The sequence below is a fragment of the Molossus molossus genome, unplaced genomic scaffold (genome assembly GCF_014108415.1).
Source record: "Molossus molossus isolate mMolMol1 unplaced genomic scaffold, mMolMol1.p scaffold_m16_p_1, whole genome shotgun sequence".
NCBI classification, from domain to species: domain Eukaryota; kingdom Metazoa; phylum Chordata; class Mammalia; order Chiroptera; family Molossidae; genus Molossus; species Molossus molossus.
Window position 1 is genome coordinate 28,539,670 of NW_023425344.1, and position 23,382 is coordinate 28,563,051.

The following is a 23,382-nucleotide window of genomic DNA, read 5'->3' on the forward strand; positions in this document are numbered from 1 at the left end:
ACAAAAACTCAAAATGGACAAAAGACTTAAATGTCACTTGTGAAACCATAAAATTCCTAGAAGAAAACGTAGGCACAAAATCTCAGGCATCACAAGTAGCAGAATTTTCACTGATACATCGCCTAGGGCAAGAGAAACAAAGGAAAAAATTAATAAATGGGACTACAGCAAACTAAAAAGCTTCTGCATGGCAAAAGAAACAAGCATCAAAATGAAAAGGGAACCCACTCTCTGGGAGAACAAATTTGCCAATAATACATTGGATAAGGGGTTAATATCCAAAAATACATACAGTATTCATACAACTCAACAAAAGGAAGACAATCCAATTTAAAAATGGGCAGAGGACCTAAATAGACACTTCTCCAAACAGGACATACAAATGACCAAGAAACATGAAAAAATGCTCAACATCACTAATCAAAGAGATGCAAGTTAACACAACTATGAGATATCACCTCGCACCTGCCAGAATGGCTGTCACCAACAAATCTTCAAACAACAAATGCTGACAAAGATGTGGAGAAAAGGGTATTCTAGTACACTGCTGGTGGGAATGCAGACTGGTGTAGCCACTATGAAAAACAACATAGTGTTTACTCAAAAAATTAAAAATGGAATTGCCATTTGACCCAGTGATTCCACTTCTAGGACTATATCCTAAGAAGCCTGAAATACTAATCAGAAAGAATATATGTACCCCTATGTTCATAGCAGCACTATTCAATAGCTAAGATCTGGAAACAAACCAAGTGTCCATCAGTAGAGGAGTGGATAAAAAAGCTGTGGTACATTTATACAATGGAATACTATGCAGCTGCAAGAAAGATCTCTCAGCCTTTGAGACAACATGGAGGGACCTGTAAAGTATTGTGCTGAGTGAAATAAGCCAGACAGAGAAAGACAAGTACCACATGATCTCAATTACTTACAGAATATCATAAACAACATAAGCTATCGATCAAATCAGATCCAGAGACATGGAAGTAGGGAACAGACTGACAAACCTCAGAGGGAAGAGGGTTGAGGGAGTTGGGAAGAGATAAACCAAAGAACTTATGTGTATATGTGCATAACCAATGGACACAGACAACAGTTTGGAAAAAGCAGAAGGGGTGTGGGAACAGGAAGGAGCGGGCGGTCAATGGGGAAAAAAATGGAGGACACCTGTAATACTTTCAACAAAAAAATAATAAAATAAAAATTTTAAAAAGAGAAAAAGAAGTATATCAGCTCCTTAACAGGAGAAAATATTTTTTAAAATATTTTTTCCTGCACAGCCAGTGTGGCTCAATGGTTGAGCTTTGACCCATGCACCAAGAAGTCACCGGTTCGATTCCTGGTCAGGGCACATGCCCAGGCTGTGGGCCAGATCCCTAGTCAGAGGCATGCAGGAGGCAGCCAGTTGACGTTCTCTCTCACTGATGTTTCTCTCTCTCTCTCTCCCTTTCTCTCTCTCTGGAATCAATAAAGAAAAACTATTTTTTTTCCCTCAGATTCATCTATTTTTACATCAAGTTATTAGAGATATGACATTCCCAATATATTTCTATGCCCATAAGAGTCTGACTTAATTTATAAGTTCTTAGTTTAATGCTTCCCCCCAAGGCATTCCTAAGAATCATAAGTCCTAGTATATGCTGATTCTAAAAGAAGTATCATTTATAGGAAATATACTTCTTTTTTGTTTGTTTCTTTTTTTTTCTTTATTGATTTTATTTTATTTTATTTTATTAATGTATCTATTTTGTTTTTATTTTTTTATCCTCACCTGAGGACATTTTCTGATATTTTGCTCAGATAAAGTAGAAGGGGGAGAAAGAGAGAGAGAGACATCAACGTGAAAGGGACACATCGAGTGGTTGCCACCCACACGACCCAACCAGGGCCGGGAACAAACTGCAACCGAGATACGTGCCCTTAGCGGGAACTGAACCCGGGTCTCTCCAGACCACAGGCCAATGCTCTAACCGCTGAGCCAAACTGGCCAGGGCAATTAACTTATTTTTGTTACAGATGTTTCTCCTTTTTCCCCCACTGATTCCCCCACCCCGCCCTGTCCCCAGCTTTGTTGCTCATACTTCTGATCACTATATATAGACACAGAATCAGCAGAAAACCTTGTTAACTACATTTGAGTAAATGCTTGTACCTGCCTTTATTAACTGCCCAATAATAATATACCCTATTCAAGAGTATTCTAAAACAGCAACAAAATGTTCTTATAATGTATAACATAATAATAATATATTTTATTGTCAGTAATGGCCAAATTTCTCCTTTCATACATAAAGAGTATAACATATAATGTATAAATAGCCCCATATTTAAGCTTATAGATTAGGAAAGTCTTAAAGATGCCACAATTCAAATCTCACTACTATCCAAAGTCTGTTGTTCAGAAATCTGCCTCTGTTAAATAATTAATCTTGATTTTGAAATGCTTTTATAAAGAGTTTATGTCATTTGAAGGATTTAAAACATATTATAAAAGAAATTGACTTCATAGCAATTTACCAGGTAAATAAGCTCCACATAGCTAATGACATGCACAGTGTTTTACCCACCCTCGATGGGGAATTGTATCAACAAAAATCTAATATAAATAAAGACAAAAATTTGTTTTTATCTCTAATAAAATAATTGCTGGCAAGCATTTTAACCATTATAACTTAAACCACTGTGGAATTTCAATTATGAAATAATTTTCATGGCTATCAGATGAAAATCTTCCCATAACCAACATTTTCACAAAAACAGTACGGAAGCAGTACAGTTCTGTTCTGAATAGGGCTGTCCCGTTCATCTTACCAGATTGATCAGCCTTCTCATCGCATGCTCATGAGAGCAAACACATTCACAGGGATCGAATCCACCTTCTGCCATGATTACCCAGCTTGATTTAACTTGACTGTTTAAATCTAGGAGGAAGAAAAAAATATTATAAGACTACCATTCAGAGCAATTTTTTCTCTTGAGCTTTGAAAATTTCATATATTGTATAACTCATAACAGTTCTTTTTAGTTCATATTTATTAATGACCTATATCTATGAATTTAGTATTAACTAAATTTAGTACGAATTATGAGTCTATACAAATGACTGGCTACCCCTTCTGCCAACAGATGGATTTCCTATAAATATAAATGTCTTCAGATGCTCTGTACTGCCCCCACCTATGAAGCTGATGATGCTAGAGATCTATTCTGCTTAATTACTTAATTCTTTAATTTTGTTAGCTCCAGTACGGCTATGGACTGAATGTGTCCCCACAAAAATGCACATGTTGAAGCCTTAATCTCTAATGTGATGGTATTTGGAGGTGGAACCTTTGGGTAATTAGGTCATGAGAGTGAAGCCCTCATGAATGGGATTAGAGCCCTTAAAGAAGAGACAAGAGCCCTGGCCGGTTTGGCTCAGCGGTTAGAGCGTCGGCCTGCGGTCCGGAGAGACCCGGGTTCGGTTCCCGCTAAGGGCATGTACCTCGGTTGCAGTTTGTCCCCGGCCCTGGTTGGTCGTGCGGGTGGCAGCCACTCGATGTGTCTCTTTCACATCGATGTTTCCCTCTCTCTCTCTTACTCTCTCTCCCTCCCACTCTGTCTGTACAAAAAATGGAAAAATGTCCTCGAATGAGGATATAAAAAAAAAAAAAAGAAGAGACAAGAGAGAAACAATCTCACTTCTCCAAGTGAAGATACAGCAAGAAGGCATCTGTCTACAAACCAGGGAGAGGGTTCTTCACCAAACAATAAACTGCTGCCACTTCTGCTCCCAGACTCCAGAAGGGTGAGAAATAAATGTTGTTTAAGGCACCAGTCTATGGTATTTTGCTATAATAGCCTAAGTTAAGACAACTTTGTAGCCTTTATCCTACCAAGAATGCCCTCTGAAAGAAAAAAAATGAGTTATCTAAAATGATACCAAGGGTTGCTCTGGCCAGTGTGGCTCAGTTCGTTGGAGCGAAAATCCAAATACAGAAAACCTGCAAGTTTGATTCCCAGTTAGGGCTTTAAAAAAACAAAACAAAATAAAATGATACCAAGGATGTGGTTTTGTTTTCTTGGGGGGAGGGGGGGCATGAGTTAACATTAATTAATATGACAACAGCCAGAAAATAGCTGGAAAGTTTGTTTTTTTAATTCTCACCTGAGGATATTTTTCCACCAATTTTTTAAGATTGGAAGGGAGGGAAGGAGAGAGAGAAACATCAATGTGAGAGAGACACATCAATTGGTTGTCTTCCACGTGACCCTGACTGGCACTGGGGATCGAACCTGCAACCCAGGCACATACCTTTGATGAGGACCGAACCTGAGACCCTTTGGTCTGAGGGCTGACGGCTCTAACTGCTGAGCCGAACCAGCCAGGACAGATTTTTTTTTAATCCTCACTCAAGGATATATTTTTCTATTTATCATCAGATAGAGTGGGAGGGAGGGAGAGAGAGAAACATTGATGTGAGAGAGACACATCAATAGGTTGCTTCCTGCACGACCCAACCATGGCCAAGGATGAACCACAACTGAGGTATGTGCCCTTGAGTGGAATCGAACCTGTGACTCATTGGTCTGTGGGTGATGCCCTAACCACTGAGCCAAACTGGCCAGGGTCAGGGCAGATTTTTAAACATAGCAGTAACAAGTGAGAAGCCAAGACGGAGTACTACTGATATATAAGATAGAATAGACAGATCAATGGAACAATTCATAAATTAACTTAGAGGAATTTAGTTCATTCATTCATTTAAAAAATATTTAGCACCTGTGCTAGGCATCAGGTATAAAATATAAAAGTGAGCAAACTCTGATAGAGTCCTTACCCTAATAGTGTTCACATTCTAATGGTGATAGTAATCTAAATATTTTTAAAATTATAAATATAAATTTGTAAATGCTACAAAACATAAATGAACCAAAAGACTGCAAAGACAACCCACAGAATGAGAGACAATATTTGCAAGTCATGTATATAAGAATTTAATCTCCAGAATACATAAAGAACCCCTCTAACTCAATAACAAAAAACTGCCCAATTTTAAAATGCTTAAAGGACTTGAATACACATTTCTCCAAAGATACAAAAATAGCCAATAAGTAGATTTTTAAAATGCTGTTATTATTAGTCATTAGAAGAATATAAATCAAAACCACAATGAGATACCACTTCACATCTATCACAATGAATTTTAAAAATGAAAATGATGTGGAGAAATTAGAACCCTTCTATATTGCTGGTGAGAATATAAAATGGTATAGCCTCTCGGGAAAAGTTTGTTCCTCAAAAAGTTAAACATGTAATTATCAATAACACAACAATTTCATTTATTTTTATACCTTAAAATTTTGAAAACAGGGACTCAAACAGTTAATAATAATAACCAAAAGGTGGAAACAACCCACATATCCACCAACTGATGAATGGATAAACAAAATGCAATATATACATACAATGCCATATTATTCAGCCATTAAAAGAAATGAAGTCCTGATACAAGGATGAACCTTGAAAACATGCTAAGTAAAGGGCCGCCAGTGAAATACCACTACTCTTAGTGTTTTTTCACTGACCAGATGGGGGGGGGAGGTGAGCCCCGAGGGGCTCTCGTTTCTGGCGCCAAGTGCCCAGCCGCAAAAAAAAAAAAAAGAAAACCTGCAAAGTAAAATAACTCAGACACAAAAAACAAATACTGTGTAATTCCACTTTTATGAAATATCTACAATAGGCAAATTCACATAGACAGAAAGTAGAATGGCAGTTGCCAAGAGATGGGGAAGAAGGGAATGAAGTTATTGCTTAGACTTCGGGTCAAGATGGCGGGTAGGTAAACGCGGTATCGCGTCCTCCCACAACCACATCAAAGTTACAACTAAACTACAGCACAACCATCATTCAGAACCACCTGACATCTAGCTGAATGGAAGTCCTACAACTACGAAATTAAAGAAGCTGCATCGAGACTGGTAGGAGGGGCGGAGGCGCGACGGGCTGGTCCCACACCCACGTATGGTGGACAAAAATTAGGAGACCTCGGCTGAGAAGGTCCTCCCTGAGGACTGAGGGGTCCCCGCCCCACACCAGGTGCCTAGCTCAGGGTGACAGTGCCAGGAAGAGAATCCCCATAAATTCTGGCTGGAAAAACCAGCGAGAACTGAGGCTGAGGCATCTGGAGTCCCAGGCGGCTACTCTTAAAGGGCACGCACATGGACTTACTTGGACTCCCTCCCTCCAGGCTCCAGCTTGGGGGAGGCAGCTTGAAAGGCACCAGAGACATATGGGGAAGAACTGAGTTGTTTGGCACTGGAGTGAGAGCTGGAGAGGCCACTTTCCCCTGGACAGATGTGCTCTGGGAGGCCACTGTTCCTTTGGTGAGCCCTTCCCTGGGGCAGCAGACACCTGCCATATCTGGGACTCCAGCAACCTGGCTCACACTGGTAGCCCCGCCCTGGTGATTCCCTGAGGCCCCGCCCCACCCAACTTTCAGGCCCACCCAAGTTGTTGCTAGTTGCTTTACCATAGGATTGGCCTGTTTCAGATCCTGCTTCAGGTTTTCCTAAATTCTTTCAAACAAGCAGCATCTGGTGTCAGATAGCCTCACACCTCTCCTTGAGTAATACACAGAAACACAGAGAAGCAGCCAAAATGAGGTGACAAAGAAACAGGTCCCAAATGAAAGAACAGAACAAAACTCCAGGAAAATAACTAAGGAAAATGGAGATAAGCAACCTAACAGATGCTGAGTTCAAAACACTGCATATAAGGATGCTCAATGAACTTAGTGAGAACCTCAGTGAACTTAGTGAGGGCCTCAAGAGCATAAAAAAGGACCAGTCAGAAATGAAAGAGACACTAACTGAAATAAAGAATAATTTACACAGATTCAATAGTAGAGTAGGTAAAGCCAAGAAGCAAACCATCGATTTGGAATAGGAGGAGGCAAAAAACACCCAATCAGAATAGCAAAAAAAAAAAGAATCCAAAAACATGAGGATAGTGTAAGGAGCCCCTGATGCCAACATTCGCATCTTGGGGGTGCCAGTAGGAGAAGAGAGAACAAGAAATCAAAAACCTATTTGAAATAATAATGGCAGAAAACTTCCCTAACTTGGGGAACAAAACAGATATACAAGTCCAGGAAGCACAGAGAGTCCCAAACATGATGAACCCCAAAAGGCCCACACCAAGACACATCATCATCAAAATGCAAAAGGTTCAAGACAAAGAGAAAATCTTAAAAGCAGCAAGAGAAAAGCAGTTAGTCACCTACAGGGGAGTTCCCATTAGACTGTCAGCTGATTTCTCAAAAGAAACTTTGCAGGCCAGAAGGGAGTGGCAAGAAATCTTCAGAGTGATGAAAAGCAACAACCTACAACCAAGATTACTCTATCCTGCAAAGCTGTCATTTAGAATCGATGGCCATATAAAGTGTTTCCCTGACAAGGAAAAACTAAAGGAGTTCATCACCACCAAACCATTATTATATGAAATGTTGGAAAGTCTTCTTGAAGAAAAAGATAAAAAATATGAACAAACAAAATGGCAGTGAATACATATTTATCAACAATGGAATCTACAAACAAAATGGACAGAACAGAAACATTCTCATAGATACAGAGAACATAGTGTTGGTTGCCAGATGGGAGGGGCGTTGGGGAAATGGATGAAAAAGGTGAAGAGATTAAGAAGTACAAATTCGTTGTTAGACTGACGAACCCCAAAGGGAAGGGCATTTGGGGGGTGGGAAGAAATAAACTAAAGAACTTATATGTAAAAATAATTTATTCATAGAATGTTTCATTTTCTATGAAAATAATATCACTGTCAACTAAAAAAAAAGTTATTGTTTAATAAGTACAGTTTCTGTTTGGGGTGATAAAAATGTTTTGAAAATAGTGATGATAGCTGCATAACAATGAAATGTAATTATTGCCACTAAACTGTATATTTTGAAAAATGGTTTAAAATGGCAAAAGTTGTTACATATATATATATATATATGTATATATATATATATATATACTTATATTCTACCACAGTAAAAACAAATCACTCTGGTTGCCCAGAACTGGGGGCCTAGGGGAGAAATGGGGATTGACTATTAACTGAAACAGGCTTTCTTTTGGGGTGAAAAAAATGTCCTAAAATTCATTATAGTGATGATCACACAACTCCATGAACATGCTAAAAATCACTGCATTGTACACTTTAAATGGTGCATTGTGTGATTTATATCGCAATAAAGCTGCTATTAAATTTTAAAAAGATAAATTGTGCCTAGAAAGCATAAACAGGTTCTAAACTTATCGAGAGAGTCAGGGAAGAATTTACTCAAAAAGTTAACTCGTGGTTGAAAGTGGAAGGATACACTGGAACACAACAGGGCAAGGTGGGGCAGAAGGTGTGGGGATAGGGACTGGGGGACATTCTAGACATAAGGAGAGAAACAGTGTAAAGACCTGTAGTGAGGCGACTTCCAGTCAAGATGGCGGCGTAGGTAAACGCGCGTATCGCGTCCTCCCACAACCACATCCAAGTTACAACTAAACTACAGAACAACCATCATTCAAAACCGCCTGAAATCAAGCTGAAGGGAAGTCCTACAACTACGGAATTAAAGCAGCAGCCACATCCAGACTGGTAGGAGGGGCAGCGACAGGCTGCTCCCACACCCACGTGTGGTGGATAAAAATCAGGAGGACACCTCGGCTGGGAAGGTCCTTCCTGAGGACTGAGGGGTCCCTGTCCCACACCAGGTGCCCCGCTCAGGGTTCCAGTGCCAGGAAGAGAATCCCCATAACTTCTGGCTTGGAAAAACCAGCGGGAACTGAGGCTCAGGGAGGCTGAGGCGGCTGGAGCCCCAAGCAGCTCCTTAAAGGGCCCACGCACGGACTTATCGGACTCTCTCCCTCTAAGCTTGGAGGGGAGGCAGCTCGAGGGGCACCAGAGACATACAAGGAAGAACTGAGCTGTTTGGCACTGGAGCGAGGGCTGGAGAGGGGGCTTTCTCCCGGACAAACGTGCTGTCAGAGGCCTTTGTTCCTTTGGTGAGCCCTTCCCTGGGGCAACAGACAGCCGCCATATCTGGGACTCCAGCAACCCGGCTCACACTGGTAGCCCCACCCTAGAGACTCCCTGAGGCTCCGCCCCACCCTGCCCCACCCCACCCAACTTTCAGGCCCACCCAAGCTGTTGCCACTTGCTTAACCATAGGATTGGCCTGTCTTGGATCCTGCTTCAGGTTTTCCTAAGTTCTTTCAAACAAGCAGCATCTGGTCTCAGCTAGCCCCATACCACTCGTTAAGTAATACACAGAAACAAACACAGGGAGGCAGCAAAAATGAGGAGACAAAGAAACAGGTCCCAAATGAAAGAACAGAACAAAACCCCAATAAAAGAACTAAGTGAAATGGAGATAAGCAACCTAAGAGATACTGAGTTCAAAATACTGCTTATAAGGATGCTCAGTGAACACAGTGAGGGCCTCAAGAGCATAAAAAAGGACCAGTCAGAAATGATCGATGCACAGTTAGAAATGAAGGAGACTTTAACTGAAATAAAAAATAATTTACAAAGATTCAATAGTAGAGTACGTAAATCCAAGAAGCAAACCACTGATTTGGAATATAAGGAAGCAAAAAACGCCCAATCAGATCAGCAAAAAGAAAAAGGAACCCCCAAAAATGAGGATAGTGTAAGGAGCCTCTGGGACAACTTCAAGTGTGCCAACATTCGCATCTTGGGGGTGCCAGAAGGAGAAGAGGGAGAACAAGAAATTGAAGACCTGTTTGAAACAATAATGGCAGAAAACTTTCCTAACTTGGTGAAGGAAAGAGACATACAAGTCCAGGAAGCACAGAGAATCCCAAATAAGATGAACCCCAAGAGGCCCACACCAAGTCACATCATCATCAAAATGCAAAAGGTTCAAGACAAAGAGAGAATCTTAAAAGCAGCAAGATAAAAGCAGTTAGTTACCTACAAGGGAGTTCCCATAAGGCTGTCAGCTGATTTCTCAAAAGAAACTTCGCAAGCCAGAAGGGAGTGTCAAGAAATCTTCAGAGTCATGAAAGGCAACAACCTACAACCAAGATTACTCTATCCTGCAAAGCTGTCATTTAGAATCGATGGCCATATAAAGACTTTCCCAGACAAGAAAAAGTTAAAGCAGTTCATCACCACCAAAACGTTATTATATGAAATGTTGGAGGGTCTTCTTGAAGAAAAAGATAAAATATATGAACAAACAAAATGGCAATGAATACATATCTATCAACAATGGAATCTACAAACAAAATGAACAAGAAGAACAGAAACATTCTCATAGATACAGAGAACATTTTGTTGGTTGCCAGATGGGAGGGGAGTTGGGGGAATGGGTGAAAAGGGTGAAGGGATTAAGAAGTACAAATTCATTGCTAGACTGACAAACCTCAAAGGGAAAGGGGTTGGGGGGGGTTGGGAAGAAATAAACCAAAGAACATATATGCATAAGCAACAGACACAGACAATATTGTGGGGAAAAGACGGGAGGGGGGCAGGTGTGGGGAGGAGGGGATCAATGGGGGAAAAATGTGGAACATCTGTAATACATTCTACATTCAACAATAAAGATTAAAAAAAAAAAATGACCTTTAGTGAGTAAGAGTATGGCATGACAGCAGAACTGAAAGAAAGCCACAGTGTGCTAGAATGCAGACAGCAAGAACAGTGCTCTGCAATGAGACCAGAGAGGTCAAAGGGCCAGGGCTGCAGGGTCTTCTAGGCAGTGTTCAAGATTAGGTCTTCACCCAAAAAGCAATGTGAAGCCCATGCAGGGTTTCGAGTTGGTGTGTTGTAAAAAGATCAGCTTGGCTGCACTATGGAAAACTGATAGGAAAAGAAGCTGGAGTCAATATAGGGAGCCTTGGCCTTGTCAAGTGCTCTTTCAATAGGTCAGTGATAATGGTGCTATTAGACAACACCATTAGAAATACAATGGTTTAATGACAGCATATCCAATCACTGGAGGGAAGACAAATCTCCATAAATGGTGCTGGGAACAACTGACTCCTACCCTTATTCCTTACACCAAAACAATTCTAGGTGCATGAGTGATTTAACTTTTTAAAAATGAAGTCACATGCCCTGACCAGTTTAGCTCAGTGGTTGGAGCATCAGCCTACAGACCAGCGAGTCCTGGGTTTGGTTCCCGCTAGGGGCACATACCAAAAAAAAAGAAAAAAAAAAACTGAAATAAATATAAATAAATGAAGTCGCAGCCCTGGCCTGTCTGGCTTAGGGGTTAGAGCGTTGGCCCATGGACCAGAGAGTCCCAGGTTCAGTTCCTGCTAGGGTCACATACCTCAGGTGCAGTTTGTCCCCGGCCCCTTGGGGTTGTGTGGGTGGCAGCCAGTCTATGTGTCTCTCTCACATCAATGTTTCTCTCTCTCTTCCTCCCTCTCTCCTTCCCGCTCTATCTGAAGATAAAGGCAAAATGTCCTCTGGTGAGGATGAAAAAGAAATTAAGTCACACATAGAAATAGTCTACTATAGCAATGGATTAAAATAATATCCACAAACTGACTCATGATTTACTGGAATTTAGAATATGACAAAGATGCCATGTTAAACCACAGACTATTAAGTAAATATCAGGTTAATTGTCTATTATTATTTTTAAATTGAAGTATGGTATACACATAAGGGACTAGACGAATATGATTCAAACTTAATTAAGTGGTTAGCTCTAGGGAAAAGAATATATTAGAAACAGACTTTAATTCTGTCCATTTTAAAACATTTCTTATAATGAATTTGGACTTACATATTAAGACTTTTAACATAAAGGAAAAAATTAACTTAAAGTCACAAATGTATAACTATAACAAGACAATGGGATACATGTAGAAAAACCATAAATCCAAGAAATAATAAAGGAGAGGGTCAATAATTTTGACAGCCAAAAATAATAAAAGTTTCTATAAACCAAAAATATAACATAAAATAAAAAGACATAGAACAGCCCTGGCCGGTTTTCTCAGTGGTTAGAGCATCGGCCTGCAGTCTGGAGAGACCGGGGTTTGGTTCCCACTAAGGGCACGTACTTCGGTTGCAGTTTGTCCCCGGCCCTGGTTGGGTTGTGTAGGTGGTGATCACTCGATGTGTCCCTTTCACGTCGATGTTTCTCTCTCTCTCCCTCCCACTCTAGCTGAACAAACTATCAAAAAATGTCCTCGGATGAGGATAAAAAAAAAAAAGACATAGAACAAACTAGGAAAAAATTCTTGTTATACATACCAGGGTTAATTTCCCCAATTTATAGAGAACTTTAAAAATGAATATGAAAATGGCAACCTAATAGAAAAATACGCAAAGATCATGTTCACAGGAAAATAGAGCCAATGAGCAAATACAAAATGGAAGTAGTGCAAATCAAAATAAAATATCTCTTTCATCTATCAGAAGAAGACTGGTAAAAATTAATTCATCTAGTTAATTTGTATATCAACACCAAAACAAGCATGCAAAATTTCTGTATAAGGATGGTAACAGCAACATTTTTTTTTAAGTTTTTTTTTATTTTTTAATCCTCACCTGAGGATATTTTTGCATTTATCATGAGACAGAGTGGGAGGGAGAAAGAGAGAAAAATTGAGGTGACAGAGGCACATCGACTGGCTGACCCTGCACGACCCAACCAGGGCTGGGGACAAACCGCAACCAAGGTACGTGCCCCTGAGCAGAATCGAACCCACAACTCATTGGTCCACGGGCCGACGCTCTAACCACCAAGCCAAACTATTCAGGGCTTAACTTTTTAAAAATTGATGTGAGAGAGGAAGTGAGAGGGAGAGAGAAAAAATCCAATTAGAGAAACATCGCTCATTTGCCTCCTGCACACCCCCTACTGGTGATCGAGCCTGCAACCTGGGCATGTGCCCTGATTGGGAATGAACAGGTGACCTCTCAGTGCATGGGACAATGCTCAACCAACTGAGCCATAAGCTGGCCAGTGCAACTGCAACATTTTTTTATAGGAGCAAAAAAATGATAATGCAGCATTGGCCTGGTATCGCAGTTAGAGTGTTGTCCTGATATACCAAAGTTGCAGGTTTGATCCCTGGTCAGGGCACATACATACAAGAATCAACCAATGAATGCATAAATAAATGGAACAACAAATAGATATTTCTCTCTCTCTCTCTCTCTCTAAAATCAATCAAAAAAATTTTAATGGTAATGCAAAGTGTTCGTCACTGTGGTTCTGATGAAATAAATGATAGTATAAGTACATCCTTTAAATCTGTTGAAAAGTATGAGGCAGATTTCTATGTGATGATTTGGAGAAATACCAAGTTAATGCTGAGGGGAAATCAAGTTGTAGAACAATCAGGGCAACCTACTTCCCATCTGTCTGCCTGAACAAAGGGGAGGTACGACTAAAAGGGAAGTGGAATTGCAGACAACCTAACCTGAAGAGCCTACCTCTCCAGAAGTTGGAAACACCACATACAAATCCTGACTACTTCCTAGTTTTGTCTGAGGCCACTCTGTGTCCACACCTTTCTTTGAAAATTGATTAGCCTTCATGTTAGAGAACTGACTACATATATCCAACATAGAAAACCCTGAAAGTAAACATAATCCACCCTTATACATAAAGTTCACCCCTGAAAGACTGTTTCTCAACTGTACTTTCAAATAAGGGGGGAAAAAAAAAGGGCTCAGACTGTGCTAGTGTGGATATAAGCAAGTGTCCATTTACAAATACTGGTCCTTCCTTCCTCCCTATCTGTACCTCCCCAAGCCAATAAAATGTCAGTTAAAATTAAAAGGTATTTTACGAAGCCCTGGCCGGTTTGGCTCAGCGGTTGGTGCGTTGGCCTGCAGTCCAGAGAGACCTGGGTTCGGTTCCCGCTAAGGACGCATGCTTCGGTTGCAGTTTATTCTCGACCCTGGTTGGTCATGCAGGTGGCAGCCACTCGATGTGTCCCTTTCACGTCGATGTTTCTCTTTCTCTCTTCCTTTCTCTCTCTCTCCCTCTATCTGAACAAGAAATGGAAAAATGTCTCAGGTGAGGATTAAAAAAAAGGTATTTTACAAAGATTTTTAAAAATGAAATTCAAATATTCAAATGCCTAATATCTTTCCAGTTCTGAAATCTCTAAACATGAAAATGCTAAAAAGTACAGAAAAAGTACAGCAGGTCCTCCAGTAACAGTTTGGTTATAATGTTGATGAGAAAAAAATTGATTCCCAGCAGGGGCACCTTCTCCCCTTATCTGCATAGGTTTCAAACTCTGGGTACTGTGGTTTCCTCCCACATCCCAAAGATGTGCATGTGAGCTGAACTGGTGTATCTACATTGTCCCAGTCTAAGAAAGTGAGTGAGTGTGCGTGTCCATCCGAGATGGAAGGGTGTCCTGTCCAAGGTGGGTTCCAGCCTTGCACCCTGGCTCTGACCACCCACTAATCCTGAAGTGGAATAAGAGGGGTGAAAAATAAAATTATCTTGTTTTTATTCATCTTTCTTTTTCTTTGGTTAATCCTCACCTGAGGATATTTTTTCCATTAATTTTTAGAGAGAGGGAAGGAGGGGAAGGGAGAGAGGGGGAGAGGAAGAGAGAGACATCAATATGAGAGAGACACATGGACTGGTTGCCTCCCCTACAAGCCCTGACCCCTGACCAGGAATAGAAACCACTGATCCACACCAGCCAGGGCTGTTCATCATTCTTAAATATCTGTATAACTTACATCTATTTCAATGTTTAATATTAGAGTGTTTGGGGGTCTTTATATAGTAGTTTGGTGATGTTTCTGTGATCAGAAATATGCCATAGGAACCTAACTTTTTTTTTTTATCCTCACCCAAGGACATTTTCCCTTTTTTTTTTTTAATATTAATGTAGTGACTATAGAAGCTTTTATTTATTTATTTTTTGTTCAGACAGAGTGGGAGGGAGAGAGAGAGAGAGAGAAACATCGACGTGAAAGGGACACATCAAGTGGCTGCCACCCGCACGACCCAACCAGGACCGGGGACAAAATGCAACCGGGGTACCCTTAGCGGGAACCGAAGCTGGGTCTCTCTGGACCACAGGCCAACGCTCTAAACGCTGAACCAAACAGGCCAGGGCTGGAACCTAACTCTTACTTACACCAGTTAGCCGTTGGCAAAATTGGTTTATTTATATACGCTTTCACTTAAAGTTGAAGTTTCCAAAAACTTATCAATGATGTTAAGTGAGGACTCACGGTACTAGCAAACTGACTTTTATAAAGAAAGGGAGACTTGTTTTTATCACCTATGAAAAACAAGCAAGCAGTCAGGCTGGTCAACCCATGCACCAAGAGGTCACCAGTTCAATTCCCAGTCAGGGCACATGCCCAAGTTGTGGGCCAAATCCCCAGTGTGGGGCATGCAGGAGGTGGCCAATCAGTGTTTCTATCTTTCTCTTCCTCTCCCTTCCTCTCTCTCTAAAAATCAATAAAAACATAAAAAAATTTAAAAAACAGCCCTGGCCAATTTGGCTCAGCGGTTAGAGTGTCGGCCTGCGGTCAAGAGAGACCCAGGTTCGGTTCCCGCTAAGGACGCGTGCCATGGTTGCAGTTTGTTCTCGGCCCTGGTTGGTCATGCAGATGGCAGCCACTCAATGTGTACCTTTCACGTCAATGTTTCTCTCTCTCTCTCTCTTCCTCTCTCTCCCTCCCACTCTATATGAACCAAAACAAACAAACAAACAAAAATTTAAAAACAGCTTCTTAAGGGCAGAAATCTTAGTCATCACTCTGCAAACACCTCCCTGAGTAAGCCACAGCAATGAGTATTTACTGAATTTTGCCAAGGTTTATTTTCTCTGTATCTATATATTCCAGGAGCATGTAAATCAACTAGAAATTTTAAAACATACATCAGTTTTAATTAGCCTCTCTGGTAAAATAAGAGGACATATTTATAAATAGGACATTCCTTGATAGTGCTATGCTTCTATGGAACATTTTTTATGTAAACTTGGGCTGTTTTAGGAACCATTCAGTTTTCAGTTACTGGTTTCCACTTAAAAGTACTTGTTTTTGAAAAACAAAATGGAAACAGTTCTTTTGGCTAGGTCCTCAGAACAAGTGTCAATGCACACCAGCAGCTAAGCACTAGAGCAAAAAACTTAATCCTACCCCACATTTAAATCCATTGATGTCCAGAGACATTAAGAAGCTGCTCTATCCTGGGCAAGACAGAACCGAGTTCATTAAAATCCTGGTAAATCAGCACAGACGAGGCCTTGGACAGAAAGTAATTTAAAACTGCTTTTTTTGCCCTGGCTGGTGTGGCTCAGTTGGTTGAGCGTCATCCGGTGACCCAAAGGGTCAGAGGCTCGATTCCCAGTCAGGGCACATACCCAGGCTGTAGGCTCAATCCCCAGTTGGGTGTGTGTAGGAGGCAGCCGATTGATGTTTCTCTCTCACATTGATATTTCTCTTTCTCTTCCTCTCCCTTCCTCTCTCTAAAAATCAATAAAAACATTTAAAAAAATAAAAATAAAACAATGTTTTTGCCTTTCATGTTTCAGAGTTGTTATTCACCTCCCCAACATATAGTATACCCCTAATATAAGAACAATTTTATTTTATTTTAATTTTTTTTCCTTTATTGATTTCAGAGAAAGGGAGAGGGAGAGAGAAAGAGAAATATCAATGAGAGAGAACATCGATTAGCCACCTCCTGCATGCCCCCAATTGGGGATCGGGCCCACAACCTGGGCATGTGCCCTGACCAGGAATCAAACCGGCGACCTCTTGGTGCATGGGTCAATGCTCAACCACTGAGCCACACCAGCTGGGCAAGAACAATTTAAATAATATCAAAGGCTTGGGCTTGAGCCTTGAAGACAACTAGCTTTATTGCTACTGGCCTAAATCATAAAAATATGAACTGTGCACTGAAAAAAATTCAAAACTTAAAAATCCAGAAGGAGAGAAGTAAATATGATCACAGGCGGAAAAAACACTGTTGATGATTACTGAACTTAGATAATAGGTACTGGAGAGGTTCCACATAATTTTACTTTTTGAAAATTTCCATAAGAAGCATTTAATTTAAATACCAGTATTTTCCTATTAATATGTGTGATACCAATCTGACTCTGGGCCTAAATTAAGCAACAATTTATAGGTGACTTTTTGTGCAGCATAAAGGACAAAACAAGTGCATACATCTAAATCTCTCAAACCATCCATTCCTACTAAACAACTCTCAACACAGAAAAGCAGTCGAATAATGCACTCTGTGTGTTGGGAGTGTAAATACAATTCTCTATATCCCTCAGATCCGGGTCATTTTCTCCATCCAGTACAACTAACAAACCTTTCCTGGTAGAGTTCGGCCGTAATAAGTCAGTTGAGTCATCCTGTTTCTATGTGTGTTGAGGGAATTTTCCAGTGTTGTTAACCAATTTATTATCTGCTGTTAGAAACTTAAACACTCCAGCTCATGCCGGGTGTGTTTAATTTACCTTACATCATCTTTTTTTTTTTTTTTTTTTTATCCTCACCCGAGGATATTTTTCCATTTTTTGTACAGATAGAGTGGGAGGGAGAGAGAGGAAGGGAGAGAGAGAGAGAAACATCGACGTGAAGGGACACATCGAGTGGCTGCCACCCACACGACCAACCAGGGCCGGGGACAAACTGCAACTGAAGTACGTGCCCTTAGCGGGAACCGAACCCGGGTCTCTCCGGACCGCAGGCCGACGCTCTAACTGCTGAGCCAAACTGGCCAGGGCGACCTTACATCATCTTTGAGGAGTCAAATTTAATTGCCTGCTTATAACTTTGGAAAAGGTGAAAAAGTAGATACTGTAGTTTTGTTACAGTGTGTTTTCTAGAATTTTGCCAAGGAACTACATGCTTATATATAGAATTGATTCCTGGGGAATAAACTTCTTAAAAGTGGTTCTTAATTAGGCCAAACACTCTTAGTAGGAAATAGTAAAACAGCAACATTATCAATAATATATATTTTTGTCAGATCAGTTATCAGGGGTATCCCCAAAAGTAGATAAAATGAAATGAAAAAATGTCAACCCTTGCCCTGGCCAGTTTGGCTCAGCGGTTAGAGCGTCAGCCTGCAGTACAGGGAAACCACAGTTCGGTTCCCACTAAGGGCATGTGCCTTGGTTGCAGTTTGTCCCTGGCCCTGGTTGGGTCGTGCGACAGGCAGCCACTTGATGTGTCCCTTTCACGTCGATGTTTCTCTCCCTCTCTCTCCCTCCCACTCTATCTGAACAAAAACATGAAAAAATGTCCTCAGGTGAGGATAAAAAATAAATAAAAATAAAATGTCAACCTTTCCATTTCTCTCTTCCCACTTCTACTCCCTTTCCCCAGACTTACTACAGTTAACAATCTGGTATGAATAATTCCAGGTGTTTTTATATGTAATTACACTCTTAGAAATATATATACACATGTGTTGTCTTCTGGTTTTTAATACTCACCTGAGGATATTTTTCCATTGATTTTTTTATCATGTTCGCCTCCATTGATTTTTTAGAGAGTGGAATGGAGGCAGGGAGGAGGAGGGGAAAGAGAAGGAGGGAGGGAAGGAGAGAGGGGGAAGAGAGACAGAGAGAGAGAGAGAGAGAGAGAGAGAGAGAGAGAGAGACATTGATGTGAGAGAAACACATAAATTGGCTGCCTCCTGCATGGGCCCCAACCACCGACAGGGGCCAGGGATCAAACCTGCAACCCAGGCACATGCCCTTGACCAGGAATCAAATCTATAAGCCCTCGGTGTGAGGGTTGACGCTCTAACTACTGAGCCACACCAGCCAGGGCCACATGCATCATCTTGGTGGGTTTTATATTATACATGTTCTGTAACTTGCTTTTTCCTAACAAAAAGCCTTGGAGACCTTTCAATACATAAAACTCTACCTTATTCTGTTTAATACTCTAAAACATTAACATACAATTTTAGCATTCCTTTAGTAGAGATTACTTAGGGTCTTACCAATTTTTTTGTTAATATAATGTTGCAACAAATGTTTTTATGCCCATATTTCTGTAGGACAGAGTATAAAAAAATTAAATCTCTAGGTCTAAAGGCATTCATTAAAAGTCTAGCAATTTTAATTCTATCAACAGCAGATAGTACTAGTTGTATAGTATAGTAATTACATACAGCATCACTATTACTATCACTTATAGTACAATTATGTATGGATATACTAAAAAAAAGTATTTTGCGCCCTGGCCAGGAAGCTCAATTGGTTAGAGCATCATTCCCATATACCAAGATTGCAGGTTCGATATCTAGTCAGGGCACATACAAGAAGCAACCAATGAATGCATAAATAAGTAAAACAACAAACTTCACACACACACACATACACACACCCTTCCCCTCTCTCTCTCTGAAATCAATTTAAAAAAAAATTTTTTTTTGGCTAGGATGTCAGGACCAAAAAATATATTTCATTGACTTCATTTCCTAATTCTAGTAAGACTGTACAGCTTTTCAAGTTTACTGGCATTTATATTTATTTTTTAAACTCTTTGTGTGTCATTGATTTTATGAACTTTTTGTATTACTGAGAATTAATCCATTATTACATTATAATAAGATTGAGAACTTTTTATAGGTTATTTGCTTCCCTTTCTTCTAGGTGGTGCCAAAACCAGATTAATTAGGGTCTATTTTCACATACTTTTCTACTTAACTATCTTTTCAGACTATTAGCTAAAGAGTCAATAAAGTTGCAAACCACAGAAAAATAAATCTAAAATCCCAACACGAGTGAAAATTAGAATTATAATATGAAATATTATTTGAAAGTGTTTTCATTTTCTTTAATGTTTTAACATACTGATTTCTTCCAGGAGGAACTGAAGGTTGATGACAAACCCTGAATTTTAGGTTTTTTTTTTTTGGTACGTGCCCTTAGCGGGAACTGAACCCAGGAGACTCTGGTCTACAGGCCAATGCTCCAACCACTGAGCAAAACCGGCCAGGGCAAACCCTGAATTTTCTTTTGACAACTTTACTTCAGCTCTTTTATTCTGGAGCCATTTTGGGTTGCCATAGGGGTTAAAGACTCACATGAAGGGGAGGAAAAACGTCTTCCAAGTCATTAAAAATTTAGGGGTAAAAGTGTTTATATGTTTGTGTGTGAGAGAGAGTTCATTTTGGTTCCTTTTACAGAAGAAAATATTTGGTATGGGATATATGCTTTTAAGAAGCTATTATATTCTAAATTTCTTTTCTAAAAGAAGGTATACTTTATAACTACATAAGGGTAATAAAAATTCCTAAAATATAATACAATGTCAACACGGATTTCAAGATTATAAAGTAATTTTCAAATAGGTTAGCTATTTTGGTAATACATTTCAAAATAGTAAGTGTTTTAAAAGTGCTTTAAAGCCCAGCCAGTGTGGGTCAGTGGTTGAGCATCAACCATGCACCAAGAGGTCGCTGGTTTGATTCCAGGTCAGGGCACATGCCCGGTTGTGGGCCTGATCCCCAGTGAGGGGGCATGCAGGAGGCGGCCAATCAATGTTCTCTCGTTGATGTTTCTCTCTCTCTCTCTCTCTCTCTCTCTCTCTCCTTCTGCCTTCCTCTCTCTCTACAAATAAAAAAAGAACAAAATTTTAAGTGTTTAACACAAAATTCTTGGGAGAATCAGTCATGAATTTTTAAAGTAAATAATCCAATAATATGATAGATTAACCCACAACAGTTCTCACATTAATCTGGAATGGAACTACCATTACATAACTTTTACTTAAGATGGCCTTACTTTTTTTTTTTTTTTTTTTTGGTGGTATGTGCCCCTAGTGGGAACCCAACCAGGACTCTCTGGTCTGCAGGCTGACGCTCAACCTCTGAGCCAAACTGGCCAGGGCAAGATAGCCTTACTTTTTTACTTTTTGCTTTACCAATGGCAAGTAAATGTCCTTAACAGTAGGTAAATGTGACAAAAGCAAGGAAAAATTTAAAAGAATACAACAGGCCTGGCCAGTTTGGCTCAGCAGTTAGAGCATTGGCCCTTGGAACAAAGGGTAGTGGGTTTGATTCCCAGTTAAGAGCACATACCTGGGTTGCAGGTTTGATCCCCAGCCCTGGAGGGGTCATGCAGGAGGCACCCAGTTGAGATACATCGATGTTTACCTCTCTCTCTCTCTCTCTCTCTTCCTCCTCTCCTTCCACTTTCTCTCCAATGATCAATGGAGCCCTGGCCGGTATGGCTCAGCAGTTAGAGGGTCAGCCCGTGGACTAGAGAGACCCGGGTTCAGTTCCCGCTAAGGGCACTACCTCGGTTGCAGTTTGTCTCCAACCCCAGTTGGGGTCGTGTGGGTGGCAATCACTCGATGTGTCTCTCTCACATTGAAGTTTCTCTCTCTCTCTTCCTCCCTTTCTCCCTCCTGCTCTATCTGAAGATAAATGCAAAAGTGTCCTCGAGTGAGGATAAAAAAAATAAAAATAAAGATCAATGGAAAATATTTCCCCAGGTGAGGATTAACAAAAAAGACAAAACCCTGAAGATGATTAAAAATTAAGGGCTAGTAAGTAAAATGTAAGTAAATCTCAAGTGTCTAAGAGACAAAAGAGTTAAAATAGCCCGGCTGGTGTGGCTCAGTGGTTGAGTGTCCACCCATGCACCAAGAGGTTGCTAGTTTGATTCCCAGTCAGGGCACATGCCCAGGTTGTGGGCCCAATCGATGTTTCTATCTCTTTCTCCCTCTTCCTTCCTCTCTCTCTAAAATCAAAAAAGAAAAAAAAAAAACAAAACTGTTTTTTAAATCTTAAGAAAAAAAAGAGTTTAAATAGCCAACAGAATCCATACATTTTTTGAAATAGGCAAAGCTCAAGAAAAAAAAAAATGATTCCCAAAAGAGAAACTTTAGCTAATTAACTTTTTTTTTTTTAATTCCTCACCTGAGGATATTTTTCCATTTATCATCAGACAGAGTGGGAGGGAGGAAAGGAGACAGAGACAAAGAAAAACATCGATGTGATAGAGCCACATCGGGTTGCCCCCTGCATGACCCGACCAGGGCCAGGTCCGAACCACAACTGAGGTATGTGCCTTTGACTGAATCAATCCGCGACTCATTGGTCCATGGATGCTCTAACCACTGAGCAAAACCAGCTAGGGTAACAAACTTTTTTTTAATGATCACTGTAAGTCATCTAATATATGCTAATTAAAATATGAACTTTTATCTAAAAATAAAACACAAAGTATAATGAACTAATTCTACAGTTAATTTCTACAATCCCTCTGAAATATATTTATCGTGAACTATAAAAATGTTCATATTAATGTGTGTTATCTGTGGATTGCTTTAAAATACTCCCAAGGCAAGGCAAAGGACAAATTTTCCTTACAGAATTCCAAATATTAGTAGGTTTACCTCCCTCTAGGAGATGAAACTTAACCCTCCCCCAACCTTGAATGAGGACTGGACTTACTGACTCATTTCTAAAGGATAGAATACAGAAAAAGAAGGTAACATTATAGTAGAGAAACCTAGCAAACACTACCTTAACCAAAAGATTGAGGTAAACATCATTAATGTTATGTTCATACCATGTATTTTTTGTTGTTGTTGTTCAGATAGAGTGGGAGGGAGGGAGAGAGAGAGAAACATCGACATGAAAGGGACACATCAAGTGGTTGCCACCCACACGACCCAACCAGGTCTGGGGACAAACCGCAACCAAGGTACATGCCCTTAGCGGGAACCGAACCTGGGTCTCTCTGGACTGCAGGCCAACGCTCTAACCGCTGAGCCAAACCAGCCAGGTCATACCATGCACTTTTTGATATTATGTGAAGAGAAGGGCACTTCACCTCTGTGGTATTCTTCCCAAAAAACCATAATACCAAGCCAAATCATTAGAAAAATCATCAAACCCAAAATGAAGGGACTTCTAAAAATATTTAACCAATAGGCCTCAAAACTGTTAAAGACAACAAAAACAAGGAAAGCCTACAAAACTATCACAGATAGAGGAGTTACAAAGCACACTAACACCACTTTCGGATGATCCTAGGAAAAGTTCTTATAAATGACAAAAAGAAATAGAATATTAGTAACATTTTACTTAAGTTAGGAATATTAATGTACCATTAATTCAACAATCATCCATTGTTCTCCAGAAACTTTTGGAGATTGCCCTGTAATTCTATCAAGAGGCTTAGAAATTAATTTTGATTTGAGTCAGAGCTAGGCATTTCTGTCCTTCCACAAAAGCATCCAATCCCTTTACCTTCATGACTTGGAGTTTCTGGCCCCAACATAAACTAAATGTGACTTGGAAAGGTCCTTTCCTTTCCTTTTTAAATAAATGCTCCAATCCTCACATCAAAATGATAGGGGAGGGTCACGTAATAGAA

General features: G+C 40.2%; 1 protein-coding gene across 3 annotated transcripts in view; it reads right to left on the reverse strand.

Moving 5' to 3' along the window:
• Nucleotides 1-23,382, reverse strand: part of SMIM14 (small integral membrane protein 14) — a 95,851-nt gene that overhangs the window by 43,749 nt on the left and 28,720 nt on the right. For all 3 annotated transcript variants that reach the window (XM_036269725.1, XM_036269735.1, XM_036269744.1), the window contains one exon: nt 2,812-2,921. In XM_036269725.1, the coding sequence (XP_036125618.1) occupies nt 2,812-2,886 (75 nt within the window). In that variant the 5' untranslated portion in view covers nt 2,887-2,921. The remainder of the gene's footprint in view (nt 1-2,811; nt 2,922-23,382) is intronic.